An 18,176-nucleotide genomic window follows, 5' to 3' on the forward strand; every position below is an offset into this window, starting at 1 on the left:
CGGCTTTTCTGATTGGCCCATGAGACAGCGGGGACAAATCAGCGCGGAGAATGTTAAAAAAAACGAAATGTAACGTTATGTATTGCAGTTTAAAAAGATGTCGCTCAATCGAGGAATCGGCAGTGTTGAGGTAACGTTAGTTTAATTGCAACATTACATTACTTCTGTAACCTGGCAACGTGTGACATTCTACTGTCGATGATTTTATCTGCCGTGAACACAAGCCTGAGCCAACACAAACACATGTAGCAGTCATAGTAAGCTAGCTGGTTAGCTGCAGTCAGTTTCAAGTTGCCATATCAACGACAGTGCGCCGGTAATAACATAACGTGGACCTCCCAGGCTACCTTGATGATTTGTGTCATTTGTTAACCCGTATTTGTTTATGGTCGTCCAGCTAACTTAACATTAATACTTTGTTGTCTTTTCCTTCTAGTACATGAAAAAAAGGACACCAAAAAATGCCAAGTATCAGCATGTTAAAACAAGGCTGGATACAGGTATGTTGTTCATCTACTGGTGCACAATAAAGTGTCAAAGTACTCTCTCATTCACTCCATTTTTAATAGATCAGTGTCTGTTTAATTTAGCTGATAGAGGGTTAACACTCTCAGTCTTTCTATTGTATGCATGTGTCTAAGTGTGTGTATGAATGCGTGTATAGGTTACTGTATATGTGTTTATATTTATTTTTTTATTTGTGTCTTAAGAGGTGAGCTCCCTTGTCTAAGCCTGTTGGCTTCTTGACCTCTCCTGACACACCTTTTTTATGTTTTTGTTAATCCTATTTTGATGTATTCTTATATGTGTGCTGATAAATTAATAATAATAAAATCATTCATGATCTTATCGATATTCCAGTTTGAATGTAACAGTCCTTTTCATGTTGTAGGTTGCAGCCTCTCAAAGTATATGGAAAAACTCGAGGAGATTAAAAAAAGTAAGTAACATGTGTTGTCGAGAAATAAGAACAGCCAAGTGTTCTGCATGTGTTAAAGTGACCTCTATATATATGTCATGTTGTGCATTTGTAGGATGCACTGATACATGTCAAGGTGTTGTCTGTTTGTGTTGCTTCTGATTAAGAAGAAATGTTTCATTTCATTTGATTTTTCATTGTCAGACAGAATGAAATCTTTCAGATTTAATCAACAGTGTAGGTTCCTCGTACATGAGGATACAGTGGTTAACCCGTTAAAGAATAGGGCCTGTCTCTGTCCTATGGTTTGCCTTAAACTATCGGCTCCATGACGTTAGTTCAGTCTTTTGGTGTCTTTGGTGTCAGCAAATGGATCCCCTCCTTAACGTTTTTCTGTGTGGATGTGAATGAGAGGCATTTGCTAATTTGGCACTCCCCTTTTCCCCATGGATTGTTTGTTCCTTTTCTTTGTCTTTCCATGTGGAGTGGGAGCTAAACTGCAGAGTCTCTACTCCCTGGTATTTCCCAGTTGAAGTAGTTCTTTGCGGACAGTGATCTTTTTGAGTTGACTTGTCTCCTGTTTTCTCTGCGATAAAGTGAAAGCAATTCCTTAACAGTAGGTGCAAAGTAAGCAATTTCTGCCACTAATACGTTTTTTTGTTGTTGTCTTTTTCTAGATTACAGATATAGAAAAGATGAAATCTTTAAGCGGTTGAAGGTGACAACATTTGCACAGTTGGTAAGAATGAATGCTTTTTCCCTAGCACTACTTTAACGTGCTGCAAGACTTGTGTCATTTTGAATAGAATATCAAGCTGACAGAAAACATGACTCACGTATAGAGCTTTTTATTGGAAGACTAATGATGTGATTAGTTCTGCATGCATGTGAATTACATTAACTTGGTGTGTAACCTACATCTACAGACTCAAAGGCAGCATTCTTTTTGCACTCACAAATATTATCAGTTTTCTTCTTCGCATTAGCATCTTTGGTTTCCCTTTTTTTGCACCAGATACTTCAGGTAGCCTCCATATCAGCCCTGAATGAAAGTGAAAATGACGCTGACTCACATTTACCAGAAGGTAATGTAAAAAGAGCCGGATGACTTCACTGAAACACTGTAGATCTTTATTCATCTCTTAAACCGATCCTCATTGGTAACTTACATGAATTTACTTGATACCCTGTAATACATAGTGTGTGTTATTTGGATATAAGTCTCTAACAGGTCTGTTGGGGACTATCTGTTGCTTTGCAGACAGTGTGTCAGCGGTGTCTGATGCAGACCTGGAGAGTCTCTCTGAACACACCAACGGCTCCCCTCAGGTGTCACCACATTCAGATCGCCAGGAGGCAGGAGACAGCAAGGACATCTGCCACACTGCAAGGTCAACACTACTGAGGTACTGTTCGGCTCGTTATCTGGTAAAGCGCCACTAAACAGCTCCTTTTATACATTATTCATAGTTTTCAGTCAGGTGACCGGCGTGGAGGCTTGGAGGGCAAAAAGAGCTTTGGAAAGTAGCAGCCACCATTGAACACTCTGTGGAGCGGCGGCACTGGTTTTTAAATTTTTTTTTTTTTTCAAGCTATATATCTGCTTGGAGAATCAGGACAAAAATGACAAGATTTGTGTTTTTGTACTCAAAATTAGTTGGCCCTTTCATTTTTGTGTACACACCGTGCAGCGAGCCGTTCAGTCACACTGAAGTCCACACTCTTAATCCCGCCCACAACATCTGTATCAGCACTGGATCAAACTGTGCTTCCATGTCTTGTCCCTGAAGACATCTTCCTGTCGCACGCCCCCAAAACTCCTCACAATAACCCTCCTTTAATTTGTGCTTTACATCTTCTCCTCCTCTCACCTGCGTCTCTTCTCCACCTGCAGCCTGAACATGAACCCCAGGAGTGTAACTCTATCTGTGCTCCCTTCAGGGGGGGGCACAGGACTGGGCCTCTGTAATGACAGAGCCCTCATATTGTGGGGAGGATACGTAGACGGAGAGAGAGTAGGGCATTGCTTATGTACAAATACACAAGAGGATAGTGGTGTGTCTTTACAGTTATTGTTTGGCTCAGCTCCATATGTCCATGTGTTGCATTGACAGTTTTTCTTCTTGGCTTTGGTTTCCCCCTGATTGGTTTGATACTCCACAGGTCATCTTTTCACTGTTTTCAGGAACAAAATCAGTGACTGAACCATGAACCAACAGTCACAGGGGAAGTAGAAGTGGGGCTCCAAACATGTTCACCATAGGAATGACCTGTCCCAATGGCCAACAGGTGTCAATATATATCTTAATTGGGATTTTTAAAGACTGTAGAGCTTAGCAGAAAGGTTTACAGACCGATGCAAAGCTGGCTAAACACTGAAGCTTCAGTGTCCAGGACATGGCAACCCGCATGCTCATCGACTCTATGAAGGACGGGGCGGGGGGAGACAACTTTCTTCAATGTTTTGACTTTGGACTGCAGTACCAAGTTTAAACTGTAGGTGCCATAGTACAAGTCCTTTTAATGATGCTTTTATAAGTATGTGTTGCATTTAAAATGTAAGGAATGTTAACAATGTAATGCCCCCAACAAATAAAAAATAAAAACTTATTCTCTTCTTATTGGTAAGGTTAAAAATGCAAAGAGCTGTTCGGAGCAGATCCCAGAATATAATGAGTTAAATATAGATTACAAAGGCACACATCTATACATAGGTCTGTATTTCTACATGTATTACAGCCTCTACCTTTATTTTAAATCACTTACAGTGTTATTAGTGGTGTGGGAGAGCTGAACCTCGACAGGAATATTCAGAAAAAGGAGAATGAGTTTGTGTTGATCTCTGAGCCAGTTGACAGGCCCTACCCAGACTGCCCCTACCTGCTGCTGGACGTACGGGACCGGGACTTATACGACCGCTGCCACATCATCAGCGGTAGGTGCAAGAACATGAAGCCAGGTCGTTCAGCTGCTAGTACCAAAGATATGAACTGTTGTTTCATTTATCTCTTTCTGCTTCAGCACACAGTTTACCCATCGCCATGCTATCTCGAACCATGAACCCCTACACAAAAGAAGTGCTGGAATATGTATCCTTCAACACAAACCTCACAAAAACTTTAAGTACAAATGCGTCTTTTTGTGTATTGTGTTGTATGTAATGCGGTTGCCACTTTCTTTTAAATCTTCTGAACTTAACCCACGACCTGTGTAGAAAAATGCTGCAGGGAGGATCATCATTGTGTATGACGAGGACGAGAGGATAGCCAGCCAGGCTGCCACCACCATGTGCGAGCGAGGGTTTGAGAATCTGTTTATGCTGTCTGGAGGTAAGATATACTGCAAGCTGTCTCATCTACATCTACATAAATTAATAGATTACAAAGTTAATCAAGTCATTCCTCATACATTTGACTTATTTGTAATGTCAAACTAATCCTAAAGAATAATGAGATAGGGGGGGAAAAAAAAAAAAAAAACGGTTGCAGGCTCTGTGTGGTGAAAGAGTTATCATGCCTCTTCCAGGTCTCAAGGTAATTGCTCAGAAATTTCCAGAAGGCATGACGACAGGTTCCATCCCAAAGTCCTGCCTGTCCTCTCCGACATCATCGGGCAGAAAGAAGAGCTCTGTGCAGCCGGTGCACGCGGCAGAGAAGAGATGGAGGTTTACTTCGGAAGAGCTGGCCAAGCTTCATGAGCAGATGGACGAGATCCTCATCCCCAGTAACTCCAGCAGTAAGACAGAACATATATTTAAAACATTCATTTGGGTGTCTGGAATATCCTTATAAAAAAATTAGCTGTGCAATAGGGTGGAGCGAGAATGACCAATTGGTTAGCCATATTAAGCCGACTTATAAGATTGTTTCTATGCTGATTAGAGCTCTCAAGAATTGCCGTCAATGTTGTGCTTTGCCTCTGTGCAATGCCTGTCAGCACCTGTGTGTCCGATCGGACTCAAAGCTGATCGTTTGCTCTTACTGACATTGTTCCCTAAAGCGTCTGCTAAGTGAATTGTAGAATTATGTGCCAGTCGTAGATATGGAGCTAACCTTCAGGTTCTTTGAAACATGTAAATATTAAAACCTCATCAATAAGGCTGACTAAGCACTAGATTATTTTGAACACTTTACTAAAGCAACAGAGAGGGAAATAGAAACGGGGTGTCGGGGGGGGGGGGGAGAGGCGAGCTAAGAAAGAAAACAATAGAATCAAGCTGATTTTTTTGCTGGTGCTCGCTTGCATCGCCTGCTGTTAGGACAGAGAATGTTTTCATCGTGTATTTTCTTCAGAGTATCACAGCTTCACCATGCGTTAACTATGTAAATTATTAATGTATATACTCTGAGATTACATTTTTGTGTTTAACAAATATCTTTAATGATATCATGTCTAAATTGCTGCACAATCCTTCAAATGGTTTCCATTAGCGAGACCTGGCTTGGCAGTAATCCGTGAATATTTCTGCACTAAAATTTGTATCTCCTTGACCTAAATGTCAGTCCTACAAATCATATTTTTGTTCCCTTTGATGGCTTTGCTTCCCCTCAGTATTGTTTGTGTTCACTGCAGGCCGCATGTCCAGCCGCATGTCGACCAGCAGCTTCCAGTCTAAAGCGTCCAGCGCCCCGAGTCGACAGAGTTCCTGCACCGCTGGGAGGGACAGCGCCCGGGTTCAGAGCAGCAGACCGTGGAAATAATACCCAACACCCAACTTCTTCATCCATGATTTAAAAAAAACAAACATACCTCCAGAGAGAAGTCCGTTCATTAAAAAGTTGATTCTATCTGCTCCATAGCTTTTAACAGTCTGTAACATGATCCTCTGAGATAAAGCTGCCCAGTAAGGTGGAATAAAAACAACTCCACAATCCTTTATATATTTACTCAAACACAAGAATGTGCACATCCACATGTTTCTAGTTCCCTCAACTACCTTTATGTCAGAAGTTCTTATTACACAGCGCCTAAATGAATTCTTCTCTGAGGTTTTGTATCATTTCTAAATGTGGGAAATCAAACACACCTCGAGAAAGTGGGAATGTAATCCGCTCAATTTCCCTTCAAAATCAACTTAGGCCCCGTGTCCTCCTAGCGTTTTATGCAGGGGCAGAAAAGTGCTGACTGTGCGCTTGGAAGCTCTTGTATGAAGCGTTTGTGCGCTGAGAAGAAAAACGCAGCCCGTCCATCCCGTCTCTATGACAACAGTCTGTTGGCAACGGCCGCTGTATGATCGACACTGCTCTGTTACTTTGTACTGTATCTTTTTTTATTTAAGATTGTTTATTGACCAATCAGACACGGAGCAAAGAGGATGTGGGTGCAAGACATGATCAGTAGCCGGCAAAACTACGGCGAGTATCAACATTACATTTGGAAAAATGCCCCTGTGACGCCAAATGTGGCTTTCTGAAAAGATGAAAGATTTTCAACTTCAATGCTAGGAGCAGTCGCACATAAAAAAGTGCTCGTAAAAAAGACGCTGTGCGCCGGGCTTTTTCTCCAGACGGCCGCTTGATGCCGCACGGGCGCTCTCTACTCATTGGAAAAAAAAGACGCTGGCGCACTAGGTGGACACGGGGCCTAACTCTCGAAAAGATTGTGGGATCAAAACAAAATGTATCATTTCAGACTTGGTGCACTCTTCATGGTCTTTTGAAAGTTACGTCAGACAGAATCATGTCACCTTTAATGTTGTTTTTAATATATATTTAATAAATGCCGTGTATTTGAATGTCTGCACAGTGCCTCATCTGTGAACCTGAAAAGTGATGAATCTGTTTGCACTCGATTTAAATTTTTCACCTGACGCTAATCTCATCCTTTTTTGTCTTTACCAGTCAATGAACCTGAAGAAGTCAGCACTCATTTTGAACGGTTACCTGTTTAATTGTCTCACTATTTTACAGAACTCTCTCCATACTGACACGACAACCTCCCCATTGGTCGGTGGCATTCTTATGTGACTTTTTGTTTTGTTATGGAGACTGAATAATTGAATGTTGATTTGTGACATGAAGGATATTTTGGGATGTACTAAATGAGGATATAATTTATCATACTAATGTGACAGAGTTTGTTCTATTGTGTAAAATAATGAAAAGCTGTGCTGTATTTTTGTAATTCTCGTCACATTGTCCCAAACTGACGACTTCTCAGCCTTCACCTGCGACATGTTTTGGTCCTGTGATGCTGTTACTCGATGATTATTTGTGTTTGTGCATCACATAACCTGATTTCTTGAAGCTTTCACGAACACACAGACTATAAGTATCACAACATGGCAGTGTCACTAAAGGAGGGAAATGGGCATTTTGTGATTCCTGTTTGACAAAAGAAAAAAGAGCAGCACTTGCATTCCAACAGATGCATTTTTAAAACAGTATTGCTAATTTGTGGCCTTTTGTTTGGTTAGCGTGGTTGTGACGTGTTGCGTGGTTCATGAGCGACTTTCCCTGAATCCTTGAAAATGTGTAAAAATTTAAGGCTTTGTTTGTGATTTGTTTTCACTATCAGTCTTAACACACACACACACACACACACACACACACACACACACACACACACACTAATGATCTGATCACAGGATTTAGTTTGTAAATGAATGTTGAATAAATTATATAGATGTTTACTGTATCTGAATTATTTCTTAGTCTTAACAGTAACTTTCGGAAATGTTGATAGAATATATTTAATAAGCCTTGAAAATCATTGAGGTTTACTTCATTTACATGACCTCATGTCGAGATACAAATAAAACAACAGAGGGATGATTCTCAGTAAAAACAATCACACACTGTGGTTAAGTGGTTTGAGGTAATTATCTTCATTTATCCAAGAAAAACGAGACTCAATTTTGAGAGTTTATTGTAAATTATTCCACACACACACACACACAAGTATATATAGCAACAATGACTGATTATTTCTTGTCCTGTAACTTTGAATTAATTGTACTTAAAAATGCCTTCTGTTAAGAGGGAAGGCTGATCTGTTGTATCAATCGTCACACCAAAGGTCAGTTTTAGAAAATTGAAAAAATGCTTTGAAAGAGACTCGTTTTTCTTGAATTAATACATTAAGAATTGTTTGTTTTCTAACAGCGTACACCGACATCGGCTCAAAGTTGAAAGATGAGACGGGAAGGAATAAATTGGGCTCAAACTAAATTAAATAAAGTTTTATTTAAAGCTACTGTGAGGAGTTTTTAGGTTTTGATGAAACAGAAAGACATTAATATTGAGGCCTTTATACGACCAACAAAATCAAATGAGATCATCAGTGATAACATTGACCGATTCTATATGGTCATTTTTAATGTCTGAAAGCAGTGCTAGGGGGCCGGTGTCAGGAGAGAAGTGGGTTACAGGAAGCTGCAGAAATATCCTTTGATTACAATTAACAGCAAATATTCCCAATAGTGATATAGTTGACTGTTAAAAACAACGCAGGATGATAAGATTTGTCAGAAAACACATCTTACACACGCACAGGAGGAGATCGGAAAATACATAAGACATACTCTTTTGTCAATAGATGGCGCTAAAATCGATGCAAACAGTTCCTTACTGGAGCATTGTAATGCCACACATAATTAAGCTGTATTCTTATATTTAAAGTTTAATTTTGTTTTTGACATCTGTAGGTTACTTTTTATTCTTAGACTCTGTAACTGTGTGCTGTCTCCACCGGGTACTGCTAAAAAATACATTTAAGTTTTAATGTACTTCCAAGATGAGTTAAAGTCTCCAAAAAGCAGATACGTTTGATTGGTGATCTTCTCAGTACGGAGAATTTAAAATAATTCAGGAGTGATGCAGACAGGTGGGGGAATGCAGAGGCAGAATAAACGTGTATCCAACCTAAGAGGCTGTTAAATGATAAAGAAAGAGAAACAGCATTTTTACAGTTTGATCCTTTATTTGTTTGTTTATGGTGTTCAATTTCTCAGATGAATCATGATGATGATGTGATGAAGGTGATATTAGTTATATGGAAAATAGTTTGCAGGTGTCTTTTCCAAACATTATCCTTTCTTCAGGGATTTCCACTCACACACACTCACTCATACACAGATTAGTATGGGTTCTTGTAGGTGTGATCCATGATGGCCATCAGAGCCAGCCAGGTCTCGGTGGCTGTGGGGATGATCTGATTGGCTGGCAGGATGAAGCCATAGCGGCCGGTGTCCCTGAGCTCGAAGGTGTAGGAGTACTTGATGCCCTGGTTGTAGGTCCAGTCCACGGTGCTTCCACTAGCCTGGTCTGTGGTAGGTAGAGTAGGTTCAACATTGGCTTTAAAATAAGATTGCATTCTGTGTAGACTTTAAACACAGTCTTAATATAAATAGAAGCCGCTGGCCGCAGCAGCCAAAACACAGGACCGGCCTGTTGGCAGCAGCCGTCTCACTGCTATATTTATATGTATATATATGGACGTTAAGTTTCGTTTCTGGGAGTGAGTTCCCACCCACTGATCTGTGATAAGTCTGTAGCTTCAGTGGTCGAAAAACTAGCGTTGTAGTTTCACACCGCTAACCGCAACAGCTTCCAGTGACACAATATGACAATATTTGCATCACTGGAAGCTCCTTTACAGACTTAGAAATACAGAACTTTCCAGTCTCAGGGGGAAATGAGGCCTGGATGCACGACCATTCAAAAATACTACCAGTTTACTACTGATACAATGCTTAATGCAAATGGGTGAAGTATCCCTTTAAGCACCATTAAGGGGAAGTGATTAAAGCCTTGGACTTTCCCTTCTTTCAAGACATCATGTGGTATTTCCTGATGATTATTGTAAGGTGAGATACATTAGTATAAATCTTTATTATAAACAGTTAAGCTGAAACTTACAGATGGTGTTGATGATGCTGCCATATCTGTAGCGAGTACCGTACAGAGAGGCCAGGTCAGTGATAGCCTTCTTAGCCAGGTTGTGCTGTAAGAAGTGATAATTATGGTCATATTTTACTTCTAAACATAGTTTCTTATTTTTCTCTTAACATATTTTCACCTTTCATAACATAACAAGCAAACCTTAACAGAGACTACAAAACAAATGAGCCTGGAGAACATCTCTATTTTCCTAGTTTGGTCTAATAAATCAGTCAAAAAAGGCAAGGGGTTTGATTTTTACCAGCTCGACTTGGTGCTTGGCTGGAGTCCTGGTGTAGCCATAGGGGTACAGGAGCATCTGGGAGTAGGCATGGATGGAGACGAAGGCCTTGATGTTTCCGTGGGCCTTCACAAAGTCCACAATAGACCTGACCTCAGACTCGGAATGAGCACTGGGTCCATGGTAGGTCTCTGAGCAGGGGTTGCCACTGGCACCAGGTCCTAATAAGGGATGACAACTGTGTCAAAGGAATTGCAAGAACACGGAAGCCACCATCCGTCTTTAAAGTCCTTCTTAACTCTTGGTTAAGAAGGAAAACTTTACCTCCAAAAGCAGCATCCCAGTTCCTGTTGGGATCAACTCCAACACAGTTGGAGCCGGGGTTGGGCTTTCTGGTCTTACGCCACATACGGTTCTAGATGGATCAGAGAAATTCATTATATTACAGTCATACAACTTAATCTCCATAGAAACAAGATTTTGCTGTCAGAAGCTCTTGTTTAATGTCTGTTGTTGTAATGCATGGACTATTAATCAACCATTTCTTTCATCAAGCTTTAACTTTCATTCATTCATTTTCAAGCTTACTTACATTCCTATTCTATTTGATTAATATTTGATTACTATATTTCCACTGCTATATCGTATATTTTGGAGCAACTGAAACAATTGACTTTCCCTCTGGGAATAATAAAGTATTTCTGATTCTGATTCTGATTTTGTCCGATGCAGGATAACAATTCATGCTCGGGCAAAGGATGCCAGACCAGTTGGTGATAAAGTAACCTCAGCACCCATCAGCTGACCAAGATGTAGCTTAATTATTCTCTACGAGACACATAGGGAGCCCAAAAATAGTGTCCATTGCTCCCAGAGGAAAAACCTTTTTAAAACATTAACCAATAAGTTCACATTATTATGAACAAGCTTTTAATGTGTGATTTAATGTGTGATTTAATGTGTGTTTTTGTGTTGTTGATGTCTTTGGGTACTTGAAAAGAGCTTAATCAATAAAATGTATTGTTATTCTTATTATAATGCCATTTTTAAGGCTAACCTGGTGAAGTAAAAAATAGCAAGAAATAATATTGTCAATGAAGAACCTAAATGTGGCAGGAAATGCTTCTCACTGTTAAAAATTATACAACTTTTGGAGACCCACACTGTTGTGGCTGTAGTAGAAACCATCAGGGTTGGTCACGATCTCCAGGAAGATGTCCATCTTGTCGAGGATGGCGGTGAGAGTGGGGTCAGTCCCGTAAGCAGTCACAATCTAACCACAGTAGTGTTAAGAGCAAATTAGTCAATGCATCAGGGAGGTGTTCACAAACTGCAATGTGAGCGAGAGAAAAAACATAAAAATGATGGCCATTAAAGCACCTTCTTGGCGAACCAGGTGCCGCTGGCCTGGGTGACCCACTCCCTGGAATGGATTCCAGTATCCATCCAGATGGCGGGGCGGTTAGATCCTCCAGTGCTGAACTGTGACACAGAAAAGGTAAAGAAAAGTCAAGCAAAGCTCCAGTTAAAGACCATATATGAATCAACATACCTAAATGAATATTTTTGTTTTTATTTACCTTGAGCACATTCAGGGGACGACCCTGGTAGCTCTGACCGATCACAATCTTGCTGACAAAGTTGGGATTCTCAGCCACCAGCATGTCCTGGAAACTGTAGATCTAAAGAGAAAGATCATATACAGATCATTTTAATGAGAATCATTTGAGTAAGACAATTATACAAAAAAATGACTGTTGCCAAAATGCTTTACTGATGTAGATCACCAAGTAAGCCCCTGTAGTTTGCCATTAAGGTGGACTTTTATAACACAAAGTCACTTCAACGTCTGTACTTGTGCCTTTATAATATTCTTTTGCAGTGTCTTCAATCATATACACACTTTTAGTTTGATTTTGGCGACTAAGGGGCCATTTAGTCAGGGTTGGCCCAGTAGGCTCCTGAAGTTGCAGGCTGGCAAGAAACATGTAGCCTACCAGGAGGTCTGAAACACAGTAGTTTTAAAGGTTGCCAAATACTGCTTGGGTGGGTTAGGGGCAGGTTGAAGTGTCTTGATGAAAAAGGACTTTTGGTTGGTCTCTCTAATTCTGGCGAAACATCTGATTGGGAAGGTTCAGGGTACAATTCACGTTGTGTACAGTAGTGAGGGAGATCTGCTCAAAACAGATTCAAGGGCACCTTTATTCCCAGGAAAGGTCTCCGGGGTAGTCAAGAGATGCCTAAATGAAAGTTTACAAGTGAATTGGACCAAAGACGTTGAAAGTTATGGACTTTGTTGGCCTGTCTTTTATGACTGGCCAACAACGTCCTCATCTACATTTTAAAAATGGGGGTCAAAGTCCTTAAAGTGTCAGCGTGTCACACTGCTCAGCCTACCTGGGAGAGAGAGGCTATTGTACTTTTAAAGCTTTCCGTTTTTTTAAAGTCTGAAAGAACCAAGTGAAAATTTGGGTATTCCTTTCAAAAAAAAAAGATAACCAAAAATTATGTAAAATCTACACATATAATGAACGTAACCTTTCTCTTTAAACATTACATGGATTAAGTTGAAACTATTTAATAGTAGTTAAAGAAATGATACATGTACAGACAAGGTGAGTGTGAGTATTTACCTCATCGATGGTGTGGTACCTGGAGTAATCGAAGCTGTCAGTGTTTTTGGGTTGAGCGACACGAGCAGCAGACTCCATCTCCTCCTTCTCCTCATCCAGCATGGCCTGTATGACGATTAGTTATAAATATTTCAGCTTGTTGGTCTACACGTTCTTTATTCTAAATCCATGAATAAGATGAAGATTCTGCCAAAATTGAAATTGAAACTTGTCAAAATGTAAAAACCATGTGCACTTTATTCAGTTTTGAGTCTACTGAAGCATGGATTAGAGAATCCATGGTGGTCTCTTACCTGAAGGTCTTTGATCATAACGGAGTAATCAATTTCCTGAGACTCCAGGTAGACTTTGACAGACTGCAGGCTCTCAAAGGGAACTCTGATATCCACAGGACTGGCGACATCGGTCACCCCCCTCCACATATCCAGCTGAAAGACAACACCAATATCATGTGTTTTTTCAAAACGTCCAAACTAAATTTAACATACTACTCAAGTGCTAAAAAACAGCTTGTTATGAAATAGGAAATCAATATAATAAAGAACAAAAGGGTGTCACCCATTTTTAACTTCTAGACTTCTAGTAAGTGGCTGATAGATTACGTTAAACTCGATCATTTCCTCCAGGTCCTTGATAAGAGCCAGCTGGGCTTCATCCTTTGCAGCAATGCGAAGCACCTGATGCCTGCAAAAAGAGAACCATGCAGGGCTTCACATCCTTTGACTCAACTCAAGATCCTCAACCAAGAGAGACGTTGGCACACACTCTAGATGAAGTACAATTTGTCAGGGCTGGTTGGTTCTGCTTTTGCCAAAGCTGCACCATTAGAACACAATGATCATTTATTGTGCTGTTTATTTGTTTCTTCTGTTTGGCTGGTAAAGTGACGTCAGGTGTTCAGGTACATTTTTTTAGATTAGGTCATTAATGGGGAATTGTTACTCTTTGGTATACTAACTTATATTTGCGTATCTGACTCTATAGTCCATTGATAAAATTGTTATTTTTCTAAAATGATTATTATACATATAAATTATGCCCACATTTGATTGTTGGGTGTAAATAATTAGAGATTACTGCAGGTTCTACTGGATTGATCAATGTTTTAGTCCAAAATCAGACTAACATAAATCTATGATATCAAATAAAAAATGATATACATAAATACAAAATTGTAGTTGAGGGCGGGGGGATTGGTGAGAGGAATAAAATCTAGAAAAACAATGAAACAGAAATGCTTAATCTGATTATTGCTGCTATTTACAACATTTGCTTTAGCCAAATTACAAAATTGAACATGATAAATCAATGTCTCCATCTCACCTCACACTTAAATTGTATTTTGGATGGAGGTACAAATCTCACAACAAATGTTAAAACAAAATGATCTGCATGGCTAGATACATCTAAAGCACAACGAGACAACATAAAGGTCATGCATTCCCCCTTCAAACTCCCTTCATGCATCATACAGTCACAAAACCTCCATTGTTGGATTTAAATATGAGTCAGTGTATTTAAAATAATAGAGGAGTTCTTTTATGGCATGATCAAATTCACATAAGCAGGAATCAATTGGATGGATTCAGCCAAAAGAGACATTGAACAGGGTTCTGTTTTTAAAGGCACTGTTTATGGATTCAATTATCATTTCACATGCATGCACATTTACACACATCACTTACACTCCACACAGCTCATATACAGGGGCTTTGGCGGCCCACCTACCCCTCAAACGTATCCTTGCCGAGAACGGCCACAAACAGCGCGGTGAGTGCGAGTAGCCCCCTCATCATGACCAACAGAGTGAACCTGGCAGAATCAAACACACACTTATATGTCTGGGAAAGTCAAGGTCACGTGTCCAAACCCTCAACCTTGCTTAAGCTGATGTGAGGGTTGTGTCAGCGGCTGGTACCTTTCCCAAGCCGGAGTGGCGATAGGAAACCAGAAGTTGCATCATGCACTCGTGTTTTTGAACAACTCTGAAGATTTGTTCAGTTTAGAGGAAAAGGAAAACCTGTCAGGGTCTGCAGACATTTGTGGAAAAGTCTTCGATAAAGATGAATAACTGTATTTTTGAATGTGTCAACTAAATAAAATTGAATTGAACAGGGGACCGGTTGCAGTGGATAACATCATGTATATTTAAGTATCGATAAAAGTGGTTTATAATGATTATTTTAGCTGCACAACCAAAATCCCTGCCTTCATACGAGACTTCTTTTTATGAAAAGTGTCTAAATAGCATTAAAATGGGTTCCACAAATTGTATGTGACTATCAAAAAGCTCTAAATTAAATCATATTTTCATACATTATGTTTTACTTTTTTAGCTTTTGCTCTTTTTTGATGTATATAACCACGGTTTGACAAGAAGGAACCACAAATTTAAACTTTAGTGGGTCATATGTATAAGGGGGGATAAAAGGGAAAGCTTTCTGGGGCCCAGTCTCATGGTGAGGGTCCATGAAGGTTAGCAAAAACATGGTCCATCATAGCTCGAAGCAGCAATGACCAAACCTTTTTTTTACACCTACATACAAACCATTCCAAGACCTGCACAAAATTAGGATGACAGAGCAGAAATAAGAAGAAAAGTAGGGAGCTTATTCTCGGATATTTGACCCCAATGCTCTCAAGGCTGATGGGAGGCTTGCCTATTAGGAGCAAATGTTAGCCAGGAGGCTAGCACTAACTAAAAAAAAGGATTTATTTTACATATTTAAAATACATTTAAAATCATCGTTGTTAGACTAGCAGTTCAACGCTGCTCGATGCCTTTAATGCGACATATTGCACAGCCTGACTTCATATTTTCTCTCGTCTTAAATAGTGCGAAAGGGAGTTTGTTTTTTAATCGGAATGTTCTAGAAAATTTACTTTGTACAGTGAACTGCTGACAGGAAACAAAAAAAACAACACAAGGGAGGTCAAAAAATCCAACGCTGTCCGTGAAACTAACACTACTAATCGAATGTGTTCATACAATCAAATCCCTTTGACGATCCATTCACTGGGCCGTTTCAGGGGGACAGCCATTTCTGTGGACGGGCCTGGTCATAGGCTATGATCAGCCGGCATCAAGTGCAGGTCTGAATTCTTTTTACAGCTCAAGATCTCTTTGTTTAACAGGAAGCAGCAGCTACCCTCCGTATTGTTTCAGCTTCCTCTTTGTTACTGTTGGGGCAAGGATTATCAACAAGCTAAATTTAAACCAGCTGCTGGGATGCAGAACATATTCTGCGAACACTACATGTCAGCAGATAAACACCAGACAGTTTGCAAGTTGAGATGTCAGCGTGCAAAAATTCACATCTGGTGCTTTCCCAGTGTTTCCTTACAAAATGAGATATGTGATACCAGCACAAACACACCAGAAGTACATCACAGTAACACCTTAACATAAAGCCCAAAGTTTTGCCTTCTACTTCTGAAACAGGAACAGTCATTGGGAATGTTTGAATACTGTGGAATGGACATAAGATAACACTTTAAGTATTGTTAAAGTGGCTGCCCGCTTTATATTAATCCTTGTGTCCTTATTCGGAGAAAATATACATAGATCTAAGAATTTAATCTTTTAGAGCATAACAAGGTACAGAGCTTTAACGTTACTCACTAAATCGACGTCTCTCGGCTGTACATTCCCCAGAATCTGCAGGTTTGGGTTATGTAACCAGGCTGATAAAGACACTGCAGAGGTAAAGTAAATACACAAAAGCCAGGACAGAGTCAGGTGTGGAAAACACCTGCTGGAGAGTTTCTCATTCACAGAGACTTACAGCAAAAAAGGCAACGTTTTCAGCCCCATCCATGCGTCTTGGTGAAGTGTCTTTGACCTGAACGCAGAGCTCCTACCTGCTTGGTTTAGACAGTTAAGTGCATGAAATAGAGACGTGGCTTAAAGATGCTTTGGCCACAGTGAAGCAGCATTTAGTGATGGAGTTTGTAACTTCCTCATTTTGATTTGTGCTTTCGATGCAGAAAGATGTAAGCAAGAATTATTTGTTTCAAACGGTGGTTTGGCAGGATTTTGCCCAAAATTAAAATACAACACTTTAAGAAACACAAAGAAATACACATCTTATAATGCATCAAACAATTCTATGAAGGCTTCCTACTTGACTTCTGCTGAATTATATCTTTGTTGATGTTGATGAAATGCTATTGTGTTGGATGACCATTGATGGGAAGTATGGCCTAGATATTAAGTGACCACAGATATGCTTTAAAGCTGCAAACCACAACTTACACTTATTCAAACAATGTGGAAATATGTAGTAACATGTAATGACCATGTAGGAAAGTCTTTGATTGCGTTCTTGGGATCAAAGGGCCGATAAGGCAAGAAGTAACAGAAGAAATCAGGCCCAAAAACTCTTAATATCCATGTCTTCAAACATCAATATAAAAGTGTACTTAGTATAAAAAGATAAAGAGCAATGCTACAAATACTTCACTGTCAGCTTGTCTTTATTGTCATCATAATGCCATTGACATGGTCACTATGCAACTGAATGAAAAAGTCCTCATAACATAAGAATAGTTATTCAAAACACTATGACCATCAGAGTGTGGATTAATTTTTAGTTTTGGACAATTTTATAAAAAAAAGATGGTCATTGGGGCAGCTGTGGTTCAATGGTAGAGTCTGTCGTCTCTCAACCGGAAGGTCGGGGGTGTGATCCCCAGGTCCTGCAGCCATGTATACAAAGTGTCCTTGGAAAAGACACTTAACCCCAAATTGCTCCCGCTGTTTCGTTGGCCAGGTATGAATATGTATGAATGGGATTAGTTATTTCTGATGGACACTTCACTTAGCAACCTCTGCCACCAGTGTGTGAATGTGTGGGTGTGACCTGCGGTGTAAAATTGCTTTGAGTAGTCTAAGATTAGAAAAGCACTGTACAAGCTCATGTCCATTTACCATTTACCATTGTGATAAACTCAGACATCAGGTGTGAGGCTGTGTATACTACATGCAGGTGAACTTTAGAGATCTGGTTTTTGGCGCCACCTACAGTCAAGAGCAAACAGGACAAGTGTAAGAGGAAAACAACTTCATTACCCTTTCCAGAAAGTTGCAGCCTCCACCGTGAAGCACCGTCTGCATTCACATACCTTCCTTCAGATCAACTGATAAGATGGGTTTATTTTCATCTGTCATATCATTGTTGTTTAAGCTGCTCTAAACGTACCACTTGACATCACTTACATGCTTACATAGCACACGGTAGCACGTGAGGCTTTAATGATAAAATTATTTTAGTTTCATGTATATTTCGTGTTTTTTTTGTTGATGTCTTTGTTCTTCATGTTTTTATTACAATTCCTCACAGGACAATAAAGGTTTCATTCATTCATCCATTCTTTTTAATAAAGAAACACGTTGTAGATCAAGTTCAGATGAGGTGACATGAGTGCGTTTCTTTCTAAAGCAGATACTTCACGAGTGACACAAACTTTGTATCATGACATCATACAGCTGCACAACACATGGG

General features: G+C 39.9%; 2 protein-coding genes across 2 annotated transcripts; one reads left to right on the plus strand and one right to left on the minus strand.

Moving 5' to 3' along the window:
• The first annotated feature begins 8 nt into the window (after positions 1–8).
• Positions 9–8,979, plus strand: cep41 (centrosomal protein 41). The gene is made up of 11 exons (XM_020637198.3): positions 9–130; positions 437–500; positions 893–940; positions 1,597–1,658; positions 1,935–2,004; positions 2,181–2,325; positions 3,688–3,854; positions 3,941–4,008; positions 4,134–4,248; positions 4,445–4,654; positions 5,492–8,979. The coding sequence occupies exons 1-11, from the start codon at positions 98–100 to the stop codon at positions 5,617–5,619; spliced, it is 1,110 nt and encodes a 369-aa protein (XP_020492854.1). The 5' UTR covers positions 9–97; the 3' UTR covers positions 5,620–8,979.
• cpa5 (carboxypeptidase A5) lies at positions 8,820–16,501 on the minus strand. The gene is made up of 12 exons (XM_020637196.2): positions 16,458–16,501; positions 14,401–14,484; positions 13,275–13,356; positions 12,966–13,100; positions 12,673–12,777; positions 11,620–11,721; positions 11,420–11,521; positions 11,202–11,312; positions 10,364–10,454; positions 10,061–10,260; positions 9,778–9,862; positions 8,820–9,183 (listed from the first exon to the last, which is right to left on the minus strand). The coding sequence occupies exons 1-12, from the start codon at positions 16,484–16,486 to the stop codon at positions 8,996–8,998; spliced, it is 1,314 nt and encodes a 437-aa protein (XP_020492852.1). The 5' UTR covers positions 16,487–16,501; the 3' UTR covers positions 8,820–8,995.
• Positions 16,502–18,176: the final 1,675 nt, after the last annotated feature.

Source organism: Labrus bergylta, chromosome 7 (assembly GCF_963930695.1).
Source record: "Labrus bergylta chromosome 7, fLabBer1.1, whole genome shotgun sequence".
In the NCBI taxonomy this organism is placed as follows: Eukaryota; Metazoa; Chordata; class Actinopteri; order Labriformes; family Labridae; genus Labrus; species Labrus bergylta.